Genomic DNA, 20317 nt, shown 5'->3' with positions numbered 1-20317 from the left:
CTCGGGTGTCAGACGGAGGAGAAGGAGAGAAGAGGAGAGAAAAGAAGAGCAAAGGTACTAGAAGAAAGAAGAGGAGACGACCAAGACAGGGAGGGATACTAATAGGCTACCTACAATTCACCTCAGCAGTTCGGGAAACTCCTCCAGGACAACGTTCAGGCACGGGGCACCAATGGCAACGCTCAAATTGGTGAGCTCTAGCCCGAATCTTTTTACTCAGCAAGACTCTCTCCGCATTTCCTGCCGTTTCGCTCTTCTGGCCTGTGAGGAGTGAATGATGATCCCCGGCCACCAGCCTGCCCGTGGCAATCTCACACTTCGATCCATGGCTCCTGCACCATCTTCTCCAAGTCTACGGGTCTTTGATTCCTACCCACGCACCAGGCAAATGCCATTGTCGTTGTCTGCGGTGTTTGTTTTGTCGAGAGCCAGGAGGGGCAACCATCTCCATGCAAACGCCCGCCGGCAGCGATCCCAGCCGATGCGACTAGCAACTCATTCAATGGGTCCGCGGGCGGGTCCGTCGTCAGATTATTAACAGGAACATTCTCTTTGGCAGAGAGCGCCGGGTCGCTGCCACTCGCTGCTTCTGAGCCGCGGTAAATTCCGGGCCCGCCCACTCATTACTAAACCCTTATCCGTCCAGAATTCTCCCATTATTACTCATCGGGAGAGTCTGGCTATCCCGATAGTTGCAATCAGAACCATTCTAGAAGCCCGTCTAGGGTTCAATTTTCAGACATCTGGTTCAGTAATCTTGATGCTTATCAATTGGGCTGTTCTTGGTACCGATGAGCCACGGTGACACCCAGCTTTTGCGACTTGACGAACACCGTTTCGGCTATCAAAACTCTTCTCAATTCTCAGAGACCTTTATGACTGATCTCAGAGCTGCAGTAACGGTTAACCCCAGATATGGCGATCTGTGTCTGCTGTTACGAGCAACCAGACGCAAGGGGCATGGGCTGGCTCGTACGGAGTACGCAAGGTACCCTTCCAGTTCCAGCACCAGACACATCCACCTCAGCTTTGACGGAATGCTTCCCGCACAAACGAAAAGCACACATCATTGCCAGCATCGCCATTCCATCCTCAGATGTAGGGAATGCACAAGCTACAGATATACTTTAAGATGTCCGTCGTAAAAATAGTCCTGAAGTCCGATATAGCGAACACCAGGGTGGAGTAGACGCAGTCCTGCTAAAAACTGTTTGGTTTTGATCTTCCACGAACGATAACGATAAAAAAAGGTATGCCTCTATGCCATTGAAACGACTAGAAGCGCACCATGTGGATGTCGTGCTACTGACTGACTGCAAGCATTTTGCAGACCATCTACGAGATCAACGTATCCAAACCAGGGCAAAGAAATCATCCATCAAGATTCCAAGCCCGTGGGTGAAGGCTGAAAGGTAGGTTGAGTGACAGGAAGAAGGGAAGAATTGCGGATGAAAGAAATTGAGGAAAATAAATACAGCACGTGATGATGGGCGGCTCGCTTAGCCTCATGTGACGCATGCGCTAGCCTAAGCGAGTATGGTGTTTTCGTCCGGTCGTTGGCCGATGCAGTACTACAACCAGGAGAGCTTGGATCTGGCAATTCAGTTGACTCTGCAACCTCGTCCATCTACTACTATGTGTATCATGTTCTAGACTCATAGGATGCCATGTGAAGCTGATAGGAGGTCAGTCCTACACATTGGTCTCGAAAGCCCCTCCACAGTATAAACATGGATCCCGAACGGAGCATGTTCGTTGCTATCGTCTCATGAACACTGAGTGAGACAAGCACACTTGTCTACCAAGTCGGCCTATTGAGGAATTCGATCCAGATCATATACCATAACAAATCTCATTAAAATTCCAGGTCTCCAAAGCTCACCAAAATTTTTATCTCTAAGACACTAATATATATAACTCCGAACGAAAGCTCAACAGAAATTGCAAACCCTTCACTCCCCTCTGTGGTTGATCTTATCAATTATCAGTCGAACAAGTTGAGTAATCGGGCCACCACGTCTCCTGTTCTGCCGACGTTGCCGTCTTTTGGCGTTGTACGTCTCCTCAGGGCTCTGCTGAGACTCAAGCGCAGAGCCCGCCTGGGCCGACATGTCGCAGGCTTCATACTCCGCTGTGCGTGGACGTGCAACCAAGGTCACACCCACTCCCAGACAGATGACAACAATAGCAATCTCCTCCAAGACTGTCATGAACAGCATAACAGTGACATTCCCCGTGAACATATTGAAGGTGGATCTATGCGTGAAGACCGACAGGAGAGAGTAGATGAGGCGGACGAAAAGCAAGGGAACCGAGATCCCGACGGCCAGAAGCAAGCGGTGCTCACCGGCCTCGATGCTTTGGTACTTGCTGCCGATGAGGAGAAGCATAGCACAAAGACCAACCCAGGCAACAAGGTACAGAACGTCGCCAATCTTGGCCTCGCTGCTGTTCACGATATCCGTGAGGTTGGTACTCTTGGTTGAACCAACGATACATAGGATCATGCCCACAAGTGTGATGAGACCTAGGAGTCTGAAGAGGAGGGGATGAACGCCTCGTCCGGTTTTTCGTTCGATGGAGTCGTTACTGCAATACGAGAATCTGGTCAGCGGCTTGCTGACTGTGTTGGGGAGGAGATGGTACATACGCTCGGGATAAGAGTGCAAGGCAGGTGGATGTCAGAGGGGCCAGTCCGATGGAAGTGCAAACACCCCACGCGATATATAGGTTTATCGTGGCAGGATGGCTGATCGTGGCCAGGTAGCAGCACGAGCCGATGATGCGTGCCAAAGAAAAGATCACCAAGAGAACCCATCCGGAGCTTCTCTGGAAGCCATGGCGAAAGCCCATCCATAGCGATATGAACAGAGCTGGAAAGTATACAATCAGTTCCAGGATGGAGAGACCATGTCGGTAGTTGACTGCCATGACTGCGGCGGAAAGATGAAAAGGAAGAAAAAAGTGGTTATGAAACAGAAGAGAAGAGAAGAAGGATGACTATCGGACAAATTTGATTCATATTGATACCTATCAGGGAAATGGTTGGCTATTTAACAATCTGCCAGGAAACCCTCGTTTCGAGTGCGCCTTTAACAGCCTAACATACTCACCCAACTTCTTTGATGGCTCAAAGCCGGCACCCGCAAGGCTGTGCTGCCTGCTTTGACATGAGCCAAGAAGCCATTAGAACTTTGCGGCGATGCTTAGCCATCTGGGCTTGTCCAACTAGAGGCCAAGATGGAGAAGAATTGATGATCTTTCAACAGCGATATCGCGGAACACAGGCTAATAGCCAATCAGAGTCACAGATTGCTCGCCCTGCATTCCCAAAGCGGCTAGAGGGGCGCCCCCACTGGGACCCGTTTCGGGTCGTGGCTTTCTTCAATACGAACTTCATCTCTCGGAATATGTGAACTTTGATATACCCTCCTAATTTATTTAGCCAGCGCCTGTGACACGGTGACACCACCTCCGAGTCCATGTGCGGCCCAGTCTCCACTCGCGATGGGCAAGCCTAGCGAAGGGTGCGGTACCTGTCGTGCGAGAAAAGTCAAGGTGAGTCGCTTGGCCTCGCTTGGGATCAGCCACCTTATTAGTTCGGAAACACCGGCCCCTCTGACTCTATCCATGGGGGCAGTGTGACGAAGCCAGACCAGTCTGCGGCCGTTGCAGAAAAGCCAAGCGGACCTGTTCCGGATATCGAGACCCGCTCTCGCTATGGTTTCGAGATGAAAGCGAGTCAGTAGCCCGAAGAGTCAAGGGATCTGCCAACAAAGCCACAGGCCCCCCACCAGCAGAGCCTCCGGTTTTGACGGTAGCCAGAAAGAAGATTACCCCTGAGGCTTATCTGGGGCACCACAGTCGACAGTCCCCTATTCCGATAGTTAACTTTGTATTGGACCATACCTTCCAAGGGACATGTTTCTTTCTCAACACCTATACCTGGTTCGATGCTTCCAGTGTGGTGAGAAGCTCTCTTCAACGTGGCAGCGGGCCTGCTGAATCCCTTGGCGAGAAAGCCATGATGGCTGGTGTCGCATCGGTGGGCTTGGCAAATCTTGCAAGCCTCCATAGGTCACCTTCGTTGCGACTGTCTGCCCGGCACGAGTACGCCACAGCTCTGCAGCTGACAAACGCAGCTTTATGCGACCCTGTGCTGGTTAGGGCAGACACAACGCTCACTGCCATCGTTTGTTTATCGCTGTTCGAGGTGAGTCCGCGTCTGGTCTGGCTAAGAGAGATCTGTTCTCACTGATATCACAAGATTGTCGCCTGTGAGAGAGACGAAAGCCTGGAATCATGGATCGAACACTCACAGGGGGTTGCGACTCTCCTTGAACTGCGCGGTAGCGAGCAGCTTCTGCGCGAAAGCGGTTTCTGGATGTTCCAAGCTCTTAGAAATCAGGTGGTAGGTGGTTTCCTAGTTTGTCAACTTCAGCACTGGCTGATGGCTCTGCAGCTCATCGGTTGCCTACAAAAGAAGACAAGGCTCCCCCCTGTCCTGGTCGACATGCCTGATCGGATAGCTGCCAGTCTGCAGACGCACCCCTTTCCAGTCGACGGGGATCGACTAGTGAAGGTCGTGGCCAAATTCTCGGAGCTGCAGGCTGATATCAGAGAGGGGATCATCTCGGATAGCACTGAGATAATATCAATTGCCATGATGATAGATTCGGAGCTCGCACATTATGCTAGCACTGTCTCGGCGGAATTTTCCTATGCGACAGGCACCTGGCCCGACGATGTGATATCCCGTGAGAAAGACGAGCATAACTTTACTCACTTCCAAGGGTCCTACCACATTTACCAGTCCACCTGGGCCTGCAATGTTTGGAATAACTATCGCTACATTCGGATCCTCGTCAATAATGTGATTCTTAAGCATCTGGGGTCCATGGCGCGGAAGTCTCAATGGGGTGTGGAACATGGCAGCTTCAAGGACCAATATGTGCGGATTCGCGGCCTGACGAGACAGCTAGCAACTGACATCTGCTGCTCCGTCCCATACAAGTTCGGAGTTGCTGGCCGTGCCGAGAAGAATGTGGTTGACTCTGTGACAAGCCATGCCGGTACGGGATTCACTTTACTTCTGCCGCTCTTTGTGGCCGCGCTTGTTGACGGAGCCCTGAGCCCGATCCATGACTGGGCCATGAGATGCTTCAACATCATTGGTCGGGAAATGGGGATTGACACTGCTCTAACCCTCATCAAACTCTTGGAGAGCCGGACTGACGCGATAGCGACTGGCGAGGCAGCTTGGCCATGGGACGCGTCAGCATGAACTTTTACAGGAAGTGTCACTGAGCGGGAGGGCTGTGCGGATCAAACCACTGGACACTCCAATGATTCTGATATAGAGATTCAGTGTAGATATAATGCTGCATTGTATGCTGGTCCACTCCACGAAAATACCAGTGGCAGGGAATCCGAAGAGACGCCTGAGGCCGCTTTCTAGAGTCACGTGGCACACTATTCCGGAGCCCATAAAAAGTCGTTTCTTTCCGCGCGGACGTGTTTCGTTTTCTTTTTCTTCTTCACACTTTTCAACGAACGCATAATCAACCTCCAGTTCCTTCTTAATTGACCATAGGATGGCAGGTCATATTGGCGTACTAGAAGAACTTAGCCCGGGCATTTTATAAGGCTCCTCGACCGCACTGGGTTCCTCCCGGAGCCTTCAAGTGCGATGGTGGATGAGAGTCACCTGCTGCTCATACATTCCCACTGATGACCAATGGGTGTTGGTAAGCCGTAAAACCGGTGTGATCGTACTCTGTACGTATACGTAGTGTGGCGAGTGGTTGCCTCCTGTCAGTCCGCATGGGCAGTCAGGGTTCTGGTTGATCGGGCCGTTGGATCATGACGCGTCCCCGGCTTTGCGCAGAAAACCTCCCAGATATCTACATACTACTACTAGTATTCGGATGAGGGACTATCATTACTATGGGTATGGTCGCCAGTACTCCGTACCTCTGTACGGAGTCATCTGTAAGGCTCGATCATCTGGAAAATTGGAAATAGCCCGAGTTCCCAATCCTGGCGGGTTGGGGGCTGACCCCTGATGTTCTCGATTTCTAATAAGCCCATTGTCCTCCGTGCTCGGGGTTTATTTATAAGAACAACGAATTTGCGCGGTGGAGAGGCATTCTGTAAATACTATGAATTAATCTGGACTGCCGAAAAACGTGGGCCGATTTAGGAAGGTTCGGGGGAAACTATTAATAACGTGCAAATCTAGCAATAATAGCAAGTACCTACGGTAGGATCTATCTAGCTGTCCGCCATCGTGCTCCCCTCCCCACATCCACTCCTCATCCCTGGCCGCTCCTTTTGCCTGTTCCCCTACTCTTATCTCCCTCGGCCCCTCCAGCCCCTGCCCGGGTTCATCATCCGACGTTTTCCCCGTCTAAATATGCTTGTCCTCGCAGCCTAAAGGTTTCCCCGAATCCCGTTCCGGAAGCTCGGCTCCTGCTGCTGCTGAGACTTTTTATCCAATTCGCCCCCTACCTCCTACCACTTCTCCCCCCTCTCCTGCCTCGCGTCTTGCGAGTCCGGAATTCCACCCCTGTCGTTGCGCGAAACCCCCCACCATCCTGTTAGAGCGTTGCGACCATGGTGGCTGGCATCAGCAAACGGCAGCAGTTCCGCAACGAGCGGGCGCTGCAGGACCTCATCCGGTCGGTTCCTGGCAATGATCGCTGTGCCGATTGCCAAGCATTGAATCCAGGTGAGCAGCGTTGCCAATCTCCCCTGGTTCAAGTCTAGGATGCTAATGCATGGCGTGTGCTGGTAGGATGGGCTAGTTGGAACGTACGTCTCGCAATTTACTCATGCATATATTGTCACATCAACGAGCATGGTATACTGATTGGACTGGACATAGTTGGGAATCTTCATCTGCATGCGATGCGCATCTCTGCATCGGAAGCTGGGCACCCATATTTCCAAGGTCAAGTCCTTGAGTATGGACACCTGGTCGGACGACCAGGTTGATGTGAGTCGGGTTCGGGATAATTTCGGGCAGAGAAGAGGTCGCTGACCGGTGGGATTGTCTAGAATATGAAATCGCACGGAAACAACATTATGAACAAGATTTACAACCCCAGAAACGTCAAGCCGCCTGTCCCGACCGACGTCGATGAGTCTGATGTGTGCATGGAACGCTTCATTCGGCAGAAATACCAGCACCGCTCCCTAGACGAGAAACCTAAACCCCCCAGTCGTCATGATTCGGGTTATGATAGGTCCTCGAGGGAAGACCGGTCTCCGGAAGGCTCTCCTCCTCCTCTACCTCCTAAACCCGCAAGGCCTTTTGGCTTCGGGCTCCGATCCGCCTCATCCGCGACCAACCTCAACCGGATGTCCAATCGTGGCTCTGCGGCCTCCCCCCAGTCGGATACATTCGGATCGGGCTCACTGGGAGCATCGGTGAGAAAAGGCTCGGGTGATGTGTCATTCGAATCAAAGTTGGCGACCTTGAGGGATATGGGTTTGCGAATGAGCGCCGGAACGCAATTGCCCTTCGAGAGCTGGACGGGAACCTGGACAAAACCATTGAGACGTTGGTGAGGTTGGGAGAGGGCAACGGATCGGTGTCGCTTCCAAAGACTCCAGTTGCTCAGCCTACTCCAGATGCTGCCAAATCTGCCAATCCGTTCGATCAATTGGACGCCAGGCCTCCTACCCAACCAAGCGGGAACTTCAATCCTTTTGATGCACCAACACAACCACAGCTGCAAGCTCAACAGGCCCCGGTGCAGCCGCTAGAGCAGTCCTTCCAGAACCTGCAAGTCGCCCAGCCCTTGTTCCCGCACTCCACGGGAGGCTATCCGATGCGGCAGGCTTCACTTCCTCAACCTCTCTACCAGCAGGCGGCCACTCCCCCCGTCCCCGCGAATTTCGCCCAGAACCCATATGTCTCTTCTCCGCAGCCATTAGACGGTGGCCACAATCCATTCTTCCAGACCGGAGCTCAGCCGCAGGCCAGCTTGACTGCTCCAGCACCCAATCCGAACCCCAATCTCGCACAGACAAACCCCTTCTTCAGTCAAGCCGCACCGCAGCTATCCGCGATGCAGCCACCGCAAAGCCAGGCCCCGGCTGCTGCGTCAGTTTCCCCATTTGGTCCGCTCCGACACGCAAATACGATGCCTGTTATGGCCTCCACATCTCCTTTCGCCCAGCCTTCTCCCTTCCAGTCACAGCCCCAGGCGCAGGCGCAGGCGCAACCGCAACCGCAGTTCCAAATGCAGCAGCCCTTCCAACAACCTCAGGGCTCCCTCAACCCCTACCAGACCATGACCGCACCAGCTACACCTCAGAACTTAGGGTACTCAGCGCAACCCCAGTTCGGATACCAAACGTCTGCGCAACATCTGCACTCGCAGCCCACCGGCCGCGTCGACAAGAACAGCATCCTCTCTCTCTACCAGCTCTCCCCCCAACCGCCCTCTATTCCCGAACAGTCACAATACCAACCCTCTATGGGCACGAACCCAATGTCTGGACCAGCAGCCACCCAAACCAGCCAACCCTCCCCTTTCAATGCCCAGCCCCAACAATCCTCCCCCTTTACCACTATGCCCCAACAACAACAGCAGCACATCACAGACCCCCAAGCGGGAACCCGCAATCCCTTCTTCACCACCCAGCCGGGAGCTCCTGCCCCCGCCGCCGCCGCCGCCGCAGCATCCTACATGCCTACCGCACAGGGACCGCAGCAAAACGCAGCCTACGGCATGCCCAACAAACCCACTGGCGGGTTTCCCCGAGGCCATATGAGCCAGCAAAGCGTGGACATCAATGGCTTCCAGAGCGGAAGACACAGTCCCGATGCATTCGCCAGTTTGAGTGCGCGATATGGATAGTTCCTCCATCAATTTTGGAATCTATTGATCATTACTTCCACATTACCCCGTATATCTTTTCCACTTTCTATCTTGTTGTCTCTTGTTTATATATGGCTCGGATCTACTGTTCCATTGGTCCCTTCGGACAAGTGTACAGTACCAAAGATGTTGCATCCTTGGCGGCGTTTGAGAGTGGGTACATATTACTACCTTATTCCTAGCATCTACTGCTGGAGCTCTACTGAGGTTTCCGTCGGACTTCACGGAAAGGTATATAGTTTGTTTGTCAGGCAAATTGTTGCATAGACTTCGTTGGATATAGTTTTGGATCACCGGATAAAAACAATGGTGTTTTGGTTTTGAAATCTAACGTAACAACCCCCGTATGACCATATTGTTGCGTATGAACAGGGTATTTGAGGTATGTAGTCAAATATACAGACAAGAAGAATGGGTTGTATCCTAAAGAAAATTTTATATATGTGAAAGGTAAATCAAGCCCAGTTTGCTCGATCGTTCAACCTCCTGTTCCATTCTTCCCAGCTGGGAAGCTTCCATGACGACAACCTTTTCGAAGGCTTCGAAGACGGTGTCATCCAGGTAGGCAACTCGATCCCGAAGATGGTTGTACGTCTGCGATGTTGCCATGGCCAGGACCAGGACCAGGACCGCGATTGAGCAGAGAATATTGATGTCCATGGGCGTGCTGAGGATTGTCTACGCGCGCCAGGCACGGAATCCTTGATACTTTGCATGATGTGGTCGAAGCGGCGATCCCGGCTCTCGCGTTGCCGCTGCAATTCTGAACCCTGTTCCTGCGGATCCACGCACCAGACAACTATGTCGCCCTGGCGGCGCCAATCGTCGTGCCAGGCGGTGTTCCAAGTGCGGTAGCATTCCTTGTACGGGGAGAAACGGAGAAGACTCCGCAGCGTGGGCTCCAACTGAGCGAAGAAGACGAGATAATCAGGCCATTCATGCGGGGTGGTGGATTGGTACTGCGTGGGCAACTGCCGAGGTCTCCGGTAGTCGTTGTAAGTTGGCCGCCGCGGGAATCGACGCAGTCCGCCAACCATATTCGCGCGCAGAAACTTGTCAGGATCGGCGTAGAACTGGTCCGCCTCATCCAAGTACTCCGCTTTCTCGGAGGCGTTGAACCCAACAGGAGGCTCACAAGAAAGTGCCCAGGCGTTGATGGTCGGATAAACCAAGTGAGAGCGCCACGGAGTACTATGGCAGGGCATGAGAAACCCCGCTGTGATCCCGGGCTGGGTAGAATCGGTCATGTTGCTGGAACCGTGGATCAGTCGCTGGTCTCGGAGATATGACAGCACGGTCAATGGACCGGATGCATGGATAAAGGTCGTGTAGAACGCAATGACGGCGTTCACTAGAAGCAAGAATAGCAAGATAAGGCGCCTAGGGATGTATCTTGCGCTTCCCCTGTTCACTGCGGGACCAAAGAATTTTACCAGAATAGGAGCAGTAAGTACGTGTAGCGACGGTAGTAACGGATAGATAAACCGAACTTCCTTGTGAGAAATGAAGGAAAGCGCCAGAGGCATGATAAGACACACGGATGCAAGCTGAACTTGCACTGAGGCTTGTAACTCATTGAATCCAGCCGCGGTCGGTTGGACCAACGAGCGATGCAAGCCTATGATGGTGAACGGTAGGGCCGTGGTAAGGAGAAGAGGAAGGCCCTGTGACACATAGTAGTGCCAGTCGTTTCGCCCGTAGAAGACAGCTAACGATTGCGCAAGATTGAAGTATAGGAACCGGAAAGGTGGAAAAGTCCAAAACCCGTAGAAGAACCGATCTGCTGTAGCCGATACGGCTAGGACAACTGAACTGTAGAACTTTTAGCAGGGGTTGCACAATGGACCGGTTGATGGGAAGCTTAACTCACCTACAAAGTAAAGCTTCACGGACAAGCATAACCCGTCGTGGCCAGTTGTTCCGGTACAACATCAGGCCAGCAAGGGCCATCCAAATCAGGATGTTGGTGGGACGCAGTATACACGCTACAGCCGCGAGCAAAAGGCATCGTCGGAGCCTATCTCCAAAGAATGAATGAGCACTCGCCTATATGATTGACTGAGAACATATGCCCGTACCTGGTAAGGACATGACCGTCAGGTTGCACCTCGTTTGTTTGGGCTTTAACCCCGAGTATCAGTGTGGATTCGTCCGACCCAGGTGTACTCAAGGGACCTAGCGACCATTCCCACGGCCACTGACAAAGGGCAGTGACAGTGAGGGAGGTCTCAAGACAGTTCGACAGGGTCCTGGTGGAGCAAAACCATTGCCAGGGACTGACAACGGTCAAAGCCAGCTAAGTTTCCCATCAGTCTTGCTGCAACGGATGGTGGTTTTCCAAGACATACCGCAGCCCAGGCCTCCTGGGACAATGGATTATACACATAACAAGCCAATCGCCAAGTATAAAAGTCCCCGACGGCCGCGATAATGGCCTGCACTATTTTAGGGCCAGCAATGAGAAGCTCCGCTTGCCATGCGGGGGAAAGGCGGAGAAGGCGAGCGAACAGGTCGGCGGTGGAGTAAACAGCGGTAAAGAGAAGAGGATGAAGGGAGGATCTCAATTGGTGGCGCCATTCCTGTATGATGACATCGTCATGAATTAGTTACTGGAGCCCAGGAGATTGGCGGATGGGGAGGGAGAGGTGTTCGTCTTGGGGATGCAGGGGCGGTGCAGACGAGAGGGCCCAATGAACAAAGAAAACTCACCCAAGTGATCCAAGGGGCATGGGTGTCTCCAAAGGCCGCCTGCCAGGCCGGCTCGAGAGACTGGAAGAATTCATCGGGCTGGAAGAAAGTTCGGACGGTCAATGCGTTCAGGAGACGGAAGGAGACGAGGAGGAGGAAGACGCGAAAGACGGATGGCGGAGTGGAGAGGAGGGCGGAGAAGCGCGAGGCGGCCGGGGAGGGCGGCCTCAGGTCCGAGTCGGAGGATTCCACGCTTGATAAGGAGGGCGACGAGGAGGCTCTCCGTCGCCGACGAACTTCCGACATGATCGCGGTGGACCTAGTCGGTAAGTAGTCAGGCACACACGCCTGGTTCCCCGGATTTGTGGTGATTTAGGTTATGGGGCCTTTGGACTGACGTAGTCACGTAGCCTGTACGACGGGGGTGATGATGGTGGTGGTGGTGGTTTGTGTGATGTCAGCAATCCACCGTCGCGTCGGCTGCAGCACTAGTACTCAGGCTATCAGTAGTCACGGGTCAGGCGCGCCATGTAAGTCGACGGTCGTGGAAGGAGGCGTGAAAGTGAGTCGATACCACCTGGTCCCCTTTCTCACCAACCAATGTCCACTGGAAGTTCACTAGTGTCCCGGGCCGATAGCAAGCGCAGAGATCCGCCGTGGGGCGGACGAGAGTAATGGCGCGACAATGAATGGTTGCGAGGGCGATTGGGGAGAAGACGGCGGTGGATCGGAGCGGCGCCTTAGTCAGAAAGACATCATGATCGCTTCCACCTGCACTTAGGAGTCCGTTCCGCGTCAACCTGCACTTAACGGTATAGCTTCGGCTCTGGAAAAAATATTCAGTCACAATCCTCTTGCTGGTGAGCCGGATCGGTGAAGCATTCCAGGCGCTGCTGCTTTTCTCCCGTCCGTGGACTCGTCCTTCTTATACCGCGTCCCTCCCACTTTCTCTCCGTCCGCTCTTTCTTATCTTATACTTCAGATATCCCGTCCCTCTTCCTATCACTGCCTCCCATCCATCCCTCCCTTTCTTTCTCCCACCCATCCACCCACTTACTACATCGATTGCCCCTCCTTTCTTTCATCATGGCGTCTAACGGTACCAATGGAACCAACGGTGTCAACGGTGTGAACGGTGTTAGCACGTACCATGCTGCCACCACCCAGGAGGCCATCCAGGCCGAGAAGGAATTCGCTGCTCACAACTACCACCCGCTCCCTGTCGTCTTTGCTCGCGCACAGGGTACCACAGTCTGGGATCCGGAGGGCCGCCAATACCTCGATTTCCTGTCCGCATACTCGGCTGTTAACCAGGGTCACTGCCACCCCAAGCTGGTGGCTGCTCTCGTCGACCAGGCCTCTCGGTTGACCCTCAGTTCCCGTGCCTTCTACAACGATGTCTTCCCCCGCTTCGCTGAATTTGTGACCAAGTACTTTGGCTTCGACATGGTCTTGCCCATGAACACGGGTGCGGAGGCTGTCGAGACCGGCATCAAGATCGCCCGTAAGTGGGGTTATAAGGTCAAGGGGATCCCGGAGAACCAAGCGCTGGTTCTGAGTGCGGAGAACAACTTCCACGGACGCACGGTAAGTGCTCAGAGACCCCCTCAATTCCCTCGACCATGACTAACCTAAGCAATGTCTGGCTTAGTTCGCTGCAATCTCCCTCTCTTCGGACCCCGAATCACGCGAGAACTATGGCCCTTACTTGCCCGGTATCGGCTGCACCATTCCCGGAACGGATAAGCCTATCACATACAATGATAAGGCGGCTTTGCGGGAAGCCTTCGAGAAGGCGGGGCCTAGTCTGGCCGCGTTCCTGGTGGAGCCCATTCAGGGCGAGGCAGGTATCGTGGTTCCTGACGAGGATTATCTGCAGGAGGCCAGAGCCCTGTGTGACAAGCATAACGTACTGCTGATCTGTGATGAGATCCAGACCGGTATTGCCCGTACTGGCAAGTTGCTCTGCCACGAGTGGAGCGGGATCAAGCCCGACATGGTGCTGCTGGGTAAGGCCATCTCCGGTGGCATGTACCCCGTCTCCGCCGTCCTGGGTCGGAAGGACGTTATGCTCACCATCGAGCCGGGCACTCACGGTTCGACCTATGGCGGTAACCCGCTAGCCTGCGCGGTCGCTATCCGAGCGCTCGAGGTCGTCCAGGAGGAGCACATGGTTGAGCGCGCCGAAAAGCTCGGTCACGTTTTCCGCGACGGTCTGCAGGCCATTGGAAGCCCCGTCATCCAGACGGTGCGCGGCAAGGGTCTGCTCAACGCCATCGTCATTGACGAGTCCAAGACCAACGGGCACTCTGCGTGGGACCTTTGCATGCTGCTCAAGTCCAAGGGTTTGTTGGTAAGTTACCTTGCCCATTCGAGTGGTCAATCAGACGCTGACTTCATTTAGGCCAAGCCAACTCACGAGAACATCATCCGTTTGGCGCCGCCCTTGGTGATCACCGATGACGAGATCCAGAAGGCCTTGGACATCATCAAGGAGGCCGTCACCGAGCTCCCGAACCTCACCGGCGCGACCGAGAAGGAGGTTGTTCCTCCGCCTGAGAAGAAGGTCAAGGTCACCCTCGAGAATTAGAGGCAAGGCATATTGGGGAGGATTGATGGGATCCCAATGAAAAGCGCACTGGGATGAACGGTACATTGACGCGACTGCGACAGTGTGGACATCGTCAGCATCTGAGTAGGGCTGTTCCGACCCGGAACGATGGCTTGCCGTGTTAACGACAGGACTCATATGTGCAGGCATGTTTGACCCATCTTTATGGGCGATTCATGATCTGGAGCTCAAGCATGAGCGATGCGGTTGCATGCCGTCTATGCCACCTCGATGAGATGCCCCGATTTCGTAGCGCCCTGTTGAAGCGAATGAGCCCTTCGTGGGTAATAATTCATGATCATGTTTGATGACAATAGGAATAAATTTAGCTAGAGAATTCAAAGTGAAAGTTTTGGTCTTATTTCAGGTAGTTGGGTGCTTCAGGCTCGTGATGTGAAGGAAACCGTTGTTTGTGCGCCGCCCCCGCCTCTTCCCCCTCTTCCTTCCTCCAAATTAATCCCTCATGACACCTTGTCCGATGACTGGTAGGTAAAATGGCTCAAGAGTGTTTCTTTTTGCCCGACTACCTTAGCTAATAATATGCCTTACATCAAGAGGTTAATTGCGCCCGGGTAGTAACCGACCTGCCATTACAGATCTGTTACGGTGTAGATGGCCCAAACCCAAACCCGATTACTCATCCCCACTCATTTCCCATACAACTACTACCTACTCCATACACAACCACTAATCGTCACAAAATACGACCGTATCATTCATTAATTAAGTCATGTCATTCCATTCATCTGATCTGTCCTTCCTTACGGAGTACGAAGTGCTGACTGCAAGTCCGCCGATCCCTTCCCTATTCAGCTCGTATAGGCAATAAGCAAGGAGGATCAATATTGCAATCTCGGAAAAGGGACCCTATCTATCTGTTCTTACGTATGCAGATACTTGATTATCCTCCGCGGATCGGAATGAGGCTTGCGAGACATCGATGACAGACAGAGGTCTTCAGCTTGACGAGGGATGGGACGGGACGGGAGTGTTTTGATTGGCGAGGGTATGTATGTGTCTGGATTGGGAATGAAGGGTGGCTTACCTGTCTTGCATTCTTGGATTGGCGGGAGTACTATGTAGATATCTTGTCTATGTGAGTGGTTGCCGAATGAGGTAGGTTACTCGGAGATAAATGTGGCTGGGTTTGTTATTGGTTGGGGGCTTGTGTGGGTTTTGTGTGGGTTATGGAGTGGCGTGCTGAACTTGATATACATAGATAGTGGTTAGATTAGTGTGCTAATAGAGTGACCGATGTTGTAGACTTGATCGTGCGGTTGGTAAATTGTAAGCGACATCACTCCCACGCTCCATCAGCCAAAGCAGGAAGAATCATAGCACGACATTCTCCAAAGCCGAATTTCCCCCCTGTGAGGTGGTTGACACACCATCCTTCCATGACTACCTCGTCTCCGTCTTCTAGAAATTGTAGACCGTCCCTGCTGGCTTCGGAGAGGACATTTCTTTTTAGACCTCGTTCGAGAAGACATGCAACACCAATTTGTTCACCTTGGTCGTTGATGCGCTTTTTTTGTTAGTACAGATGGATAAATGAAGGGGATGACTTACATCACTGGTTATGGTGCCCGTCCCAAAGATATCGCCTGTCGAGAGCCCCTCGCCAGCACTACATAAATGAGTGATTTGTTGGAATGGCGTCCAGTAGAGCTCCTTTAGATTTGTTTCCGTGATCGTGTATGATTTTCCCTTTCCTAAAGAATTATTAGTATTGCATTGGTAGAGGGATAATAGACCTACGTATGACCCTCGCCGTCAATTCAATATCAAACGTCGCCTCACCTTCCTCTCCCTTCCAGGCCAGATGTCTCAACGGGGCGGGATCCTGTGGTCTAGCATTGCAGAGCGATCCTTCCAGCGCCTCAATAGGTATGATCCACGGCGAGATGCTCGTTCCGGAGCCCTTACTGTGGAATGGGCCTAGGGGTGCCATCTCAAATGATTGGATATCCCTTGCAGACCAGTCATTCAGTATCACCAGGCCGAAGATGTGGTCTTTTGCGTCGCTGATACTGAGAATCTCGCCTGGGGGATGGGGACGGGATAGGTAAACGCCCATTTCTAGCTCGAAGTCAAAGCGCGAACTGGGTCTGAAGGCGGGTGGGTCATTGGGCCTGTTGGGATCGAGTGTCACGCCCCAGGGTCGGCGGATTGGGGTACCAGAGATGCGGAGGCTGCTCTGCCGTCCGTTATAGACGGAGGGGATGGAAAACCATGAAGGTGGAAGGTTAAGGGATAGAAGTTCGGAGCACTGTCAATGTCAGTGTTTGGGTGTATGTATGAAAGTGTCGACGTACATTTCTGGTATGCTCGAGCGAGCAGTAAAAGTCGCTGAAGTTCTTTGTTTCCATGGGAAGATGGTTTTGGACTTCCAATAGAGGGATGGCATAGTTCTTGCGAATATCGTTATCTGAGAGGAGATCGAGAAGCGCTGCTCTGGTCTGGATGTGCGTTTCTTTCGGAAGTGAGGCGAACTTGTTTAGGGTTGGCTGGAGGAGTTAGACAATATCCCGGGGTAGAGGAAGTTCATTCAATACCATGGAAAAGACCTCGCCTTTGAACCCTGGGATGGATTTGAAGTATCCATCTCTTTCGAGTGCACTCAAGTCAATGGCATCTTCTTCCAAAGCAGTGGCGCACCTCGGAGTTGGTGTTTCGGCGGTGGAAATCACCCCGTAGGGAAGGTTGTCGATGGTGAACGGCGACTCTTTCACGGTCATGATGTGAGTAAGTGATATTTCTGATCGATAGCGACTCTCCTAGAGTCTCAGGGTATGAGGTAGGATGAAAGAGGGGTGGTCGGGTATCGCTGCAGAGGGATGGGGGGCTCGGACCGGCCGCAAGAGCCATCCATGTAGTTGGCAGTACAGTACCACCTGCATGCATAACTGGCGCTTGCTTTTTCCCCGACAACAGTCCGACTACCTACGGAGTACTCCGTACCAGACAGTGGCAATCCAGTTAGATACGCACAGCTATACTACTCAGTATAGCAACATAGTTAAGCTTATCGGCTGGTATTTCGCCGACTACTCAGACGCAAGGGGCTCACTCACTTCATCACCATCATGAACCTCCATAATACAGGTCGGACAACCCGGCAGTCACCAACTCAACTACCATGCTCGAGGAAAGCCAGCCCCAGGAGGCTGTTCATGGCCTCAAAACTACCCCCGATGGCCTCGTGCTCGACCCACAGCCGTCAGACAACCCCAATGACCCATTGGTATGTGCTTCTTCGGACTAGTGCGAACAAGAGTTGACGGGGAGTTAGAACTGGAAGCCCTCGAGAAAGGCCTTGACACTCTCAATTTGGGCATTGGCCTGCTTTTCCTGTCAAGTGACTGCTACGACGAACACACAAGGATCATACCTTCAGGTGCCGCTTTACCATAAGACGGCAACCCAGATTTCTCTCTCCGTAAGCGGCATACTAGGACCACGGAGACATATCACTGAAAACGATAGGTCTCATTCGCGCTTATTGGCCTCATGGTCGGTGCCATCTTCATAGTCCCTCTTAGCCGTCGGTACAGCTCCTGCTTTTGTCTCTTCTGGTCGACTATTGGCCTCCTTCTCACCTCGGTGTGGTCTGCCCTGATGGCCGGCTCATCAGACTACAATCCCTTCCTGGTTTCTCGTCTGGTTGCCGGTCTCTGCGCAAGCGTTCCCTTAATTCTTGGCTCAGAAGTCGTTTTGCAGACCTTCTTTCGTCATCAAAGAGGCAAATGCCTTCATTTCCTCCATATTCCCTATCTCCTGGGGATCGCTATGGGCCCGACAATAGGTGCATATATTGATAGCCGGGCCTCTTGGACAATCTCCTTCTGGTATACGGTACCTCTGAACGGTGTGTTGGCTATATTAATTCTCGCTTTTCTGGAAGATACACACTTTACGGGGGAAGAACAAACGCATGTCTTCTTGTTACAGCGAAAATGGAACACTTATGCACGAGGAAGGGCAATACCACCCTCGTCTAGAGCTAGTTGGGCGAAGTTTGTAAGTCCCCTTCTTCCCCAATTGTTACTCAACACTCATACTAAGAACGCAAAGCTATTTATTCTCTTCGATATTCTCCTCGTCACAGTATCTCCCGTCTCCATTATAATGGGATTCTTCATCATGGTCGACTTTGGCTTCGCTACAATGTCTTTCATCCTTAACGTTACATTTCTCGAGGCACCCCGAGATGAAGGTGGATATGGCATGTCGAAGATGGCGGTGGCTTCATGTATGCCTCGAGACCTTCCTTTTTCCACGCAACTCGCTGATTTACATACCAGTCACCCTCACCCAAACAATCGGTGTTCTCTTAGCAGAAGTCTACGGCCATTTCATTAGCGACCGACTCCCGCTTTATCTCCTTCACCGAAAGTTCAATACAAATGATATTGAACCCACGGATTGGCGTCCAGAACTCCGACTCCACTGTCTCTGGCTTCCAGTGATCTTGCTCCCCACCGGCCTTGGCCTCTTTGGCGCAAGCCTGGAGTATCATTTTCATTGGGCGATTTTGGCGCTCGGATACCTTCTCATCAGTGTGGGTGCGATATCAATCCTTCCAATTACGATGACATATCTTTGCGAGTGTTTCCCAGATCACGTATCAGAGGTGGCGGCGGCACTGGGTATCTGGAGACTTATTTTGGGCTTGCTCACGACAGTATTTATCACACCATGGTACAATAGTGTTGGCCCGGGCTGGGTGTTTGGCTCCGCTGGGCTGTTCACGATACCTGGGTTTGTAGGGGTGGTGGTACTGATGGGATTTGGGGGTAAGATTAGGAGCATGGGCTTTCGCAGACTGCGAAAGTGATGGACATATTGGATTCAGGGGTTGTTTGATTGTCTAGGGAATGGTTATAGATCGAGTTATAGAATTATTAATTATAGAAGATTATTTTCTTCCTTTCCCCTTCGATAAGGGCATAATTACACCAATCCAATTCTTATCACACTCTATTAGACTTTCTAGCATCTAAGATAGAGTTTTAGAAGGAACTTTAGGTTCTACATTGCCTACAAAGCTTGATATGTGGGTCTGTCGTTGGAGATTGATATCTACGACTGTCAGAATATTTTAGCTCAGTTATAGGGCTGTGCTGATACCAGCAGTATTCCTTCAAATCCTCATTATTAGTATGACACCCCTTTAGACAGTCATACCCAGAACACGGCTCAAACTATTACTACCTGTAAAAGTACCTCGAGGTGTACATATTAGGTACTATGTAAGGACCGTACACTTACGATGACGGTACGAGACCGCGTGACCAGGGCCGTATAAATGACGACACATTGAGCTTAAAGCCTGTTTTGTTATCTTCTTCATTCTCCTCCATCCTCCACCATCTTCCTCCATTCCTCTCCTTCACACCCCCCCCAAACCTCCCTTGCCCATCGCCCATAAATCCTCTCTTCGTTCTCCATCATCCATCGTCCATCGTCCCTCTCCCCCCTCCTCCCCCCTCCCCTTGCCCCTGCCCCTGCCCCCCTCCAGCTTCGAGCTCGCACCTCAACGTGGTGTTGGAGTCCAGTAGCCCTCATCGGGTGAAGCCAAGACGAGCTCTTTTCAATATAGTGGTAGTCCAAACATATGTCTTATGTATGTCCACCCCCAGCACGCTAGATCGGCTGCGGGCAATCTACGTTACTTATTTCTTGCATATCCTGGTGTAAATTAAATCACCTAGCCTGTCTCGCGAGATGAATGCGAACATGCCACGTTTAAACACAATAACTCCCTCCAAGAAGTATCGCTATCGTATAGAAACCAGACATCAAATCATTGTTCCATTTCATTGATTGGCTATTGCGTCGATGATATAAATCCTATTTCTTTCCAGTCATTTTCCTCCAATGTGTATATTAACCGTGCTTTCTTCAAGAAAGCGGAGACCGTATTCGAATATTACTTGTGCGCGAAGATGAAGAAGATTTTTAGCAGTAGTACTAGGTAACTAAGTGCCAGCTTGTTGATAGAAAGGGACCACAGAACGTACCCAAGAACACGTTGCCCTATCACCGGTATACCCCACGAGCCCATCGCGTCCGATGCTGTTTCCAGCGGAAGTTTCGCTATCAGCAATGGCAAAATGACCCATAC

The 20317-nt window shown here is 52.1% G+C and overlaps 7 protein-coding genes across 7 annotated transcripts; 4 read left to right on the top strand and 3 right to left on the bottom strand.

Moving 5' to 3' along the window:
* Nucleotides 1-1952: 1952 nt before the first annotated feature.
* BO94DRAFT_460067 (uncharacterized protein) lies at nucleotides 1953-2931 on the bottom strand (the record flags this gene model as incomplete). The annotated part of the gene is made up of 2 exons (XM_025607870.1): nucleotides 1953-2589; nucleotides 2651-2931. The coding sequence occupies 2 exons, from the start codon at nucleotides 2929-2931 to the stop codon at nucleotides 1953-1955; spliced, it is 918 nt and encodes a 305-aa protein (XP_025470213.1).
* Nucleotides 2932-3440: 509 nt separating this feature from the next.
* BO94DRAFT_532371 (Zn(II)2Cys6 transcription factor) lies at nucleotides 3441-5506 on the top strand. Its single transcript, XM_025611110.1, has 4 exons — nucleotides 3441-3558; nucleotides 3641-4213; nucleotides 4268-4411; nucleotides 4463-5506. The coding sequence occupies exons 1-4, from the start codon at nucleotides 3508-3510 to the stop codon at nucleotides 5282-5284; spliced, it is 1590 nt and encodes a 529-aa protein (XP_025470212.1). The 5' UTR covers nucleotides 3441-3507; the 3' UTR covers nucleotides 5285-5506.
* Nucleotides 5507-6194: 688 nt separating this feature from the next.
* BO94DRAFT_563856 (putative GTPase activating protein for Arf) lies at nucleotides 6195-8870 on the top strand (the record flags this gene model as incomplete). Its single annotated transcript, XM_025614381.1, has 5 exons — nucleotides 6195-6730; nucleotides 6797-6813; nucleotides 6887-6997; nucleotides 7060-7447; nucleotides 7471-8870. Exons 1-5 carry the CDS (start codon nucleotides 6616-6618, stop codon nucleotides 8868-8870), a joined length of 2031 nt encoding a protein of 676 aa, XP_025470211.1. The 5' UTR covers nucleotides 6195-6615.
* A 279-nt stretch (nucleotides 8871-9149) lies between these two features.
* On the bottom strand, nucleotides 9150-12022 carry gpi10 (putative glycosylphosphatidylinositol-alpha 1,2 mannosyltransferase). The gene is made up of 5 exons (XM_025609008.1): nucleotides 11601-12022; nucleotides 11240-11470; nucleotides 10970-11187; nucleotides 10762-10908; nucleotides 9150-10703 (listed from the first exon to the last, which is right to left on the bottom strand). The coding sequence occupies exons 1-5, from the start codon at nucleotides 11883-11885 to the stop codon at nucleotides 9347-9349; spliced, it is 2238 nt and encodes a 745-aa protein (XP_025470210.1). The 5' UTR covers nucleotides 11886-12022; the 3' UTR covers nucleotides 9150-9346.
* A 161-nt stretch (nucleotides 12023-12183) lies between these two features.
* Nucleotides 12184-14551, top strand: car2 (ornithine-oxo-acid transaminase). Its single transcript, XM_025611109.1, has 3 exons — nucleotides 12184-13166; nucleotides 13231-13932; nucleotides 13984-14551. The coding sequence occupies exons 1-3, from the start codon at nucleotides 12666-12668 to the stop codon at nucleotides 14167-14169; spliced, it is 1389 nt and encodes a 462-aa protein (XP_025470209.1). The 5' UTR covers nucleotides 12184-12665; the 3' UTR covers nucleotides 14170-14551.
* A 936-nt stretch (nucleotides 14552-15487) lies between these two features.
* BO94DRAFT_614567 (2-hydroxyhepta-2,4-diene-1,7-dioate isomerase) lies at nucleotides 15488-16928 on the bottom strand (the record flags this gene model as incomplete). The annotated part of the gene is made up of 5 exons (XM_025616744.1): nucleotides 15488-15715; nucleotides 15760-15902; nucleotides 15949-16459; nucleotides 16506-16697; nucleotides 16746-16928. The coding sequence occupies 5 exons, from the start codon at nucleotides 16926-16928 to the stop codon at nucleotides 15488-15490; spliced, it is 1257 nt and encodes a 418-aa protein (XP_025470208.1).
* A 389-nt stretch (nucleotides 16929-17317) lies between these two features.
* BO94DRAFT_614562 (polyamine transporter) lies at nucleotides 17318-19027 on the top strand (the record flags this gene model as incomplete). Its single annotated transcript, XM_025616743.1, has 5 exons — nucleotides 17318-17434; nucleotides 17483-17629; nucleotides 17677-18210; nucleotides 18265-18442; nucleotides 18495-19027. Exons 1-5 carry the CDS (start codon nucleotides 17330-17332, stop codon nucleotides 19025-19027), a joined length of 1497 nt encoding a protein of 498 aa, XP_025470207.1. The 5' UTR covers nucleotides 17318-17329.
* Nucleotides 19028-20317: the final 1290 nt, after the last annotated feature.

This window comes from Aspergillus sclerotioniger, assembly GCF_003184525.1.
Source record: "Aspergillus sclerotioniger CBS 115572 chromosome Unknown BO94scaffold_6, whole genome shotgun sequence".
Taxonomy (NCBI): domain Eukaryota; kingdom Fungi; phylum Ascomycota; class Eurotiomycetes; order Eurotiales; family Aspergillaceae; genus Aspergillus; species Aspergillus sclerotioniger.
This window is presented reverse-complemented; position numbering and strand designations above follow the sequence as displayed.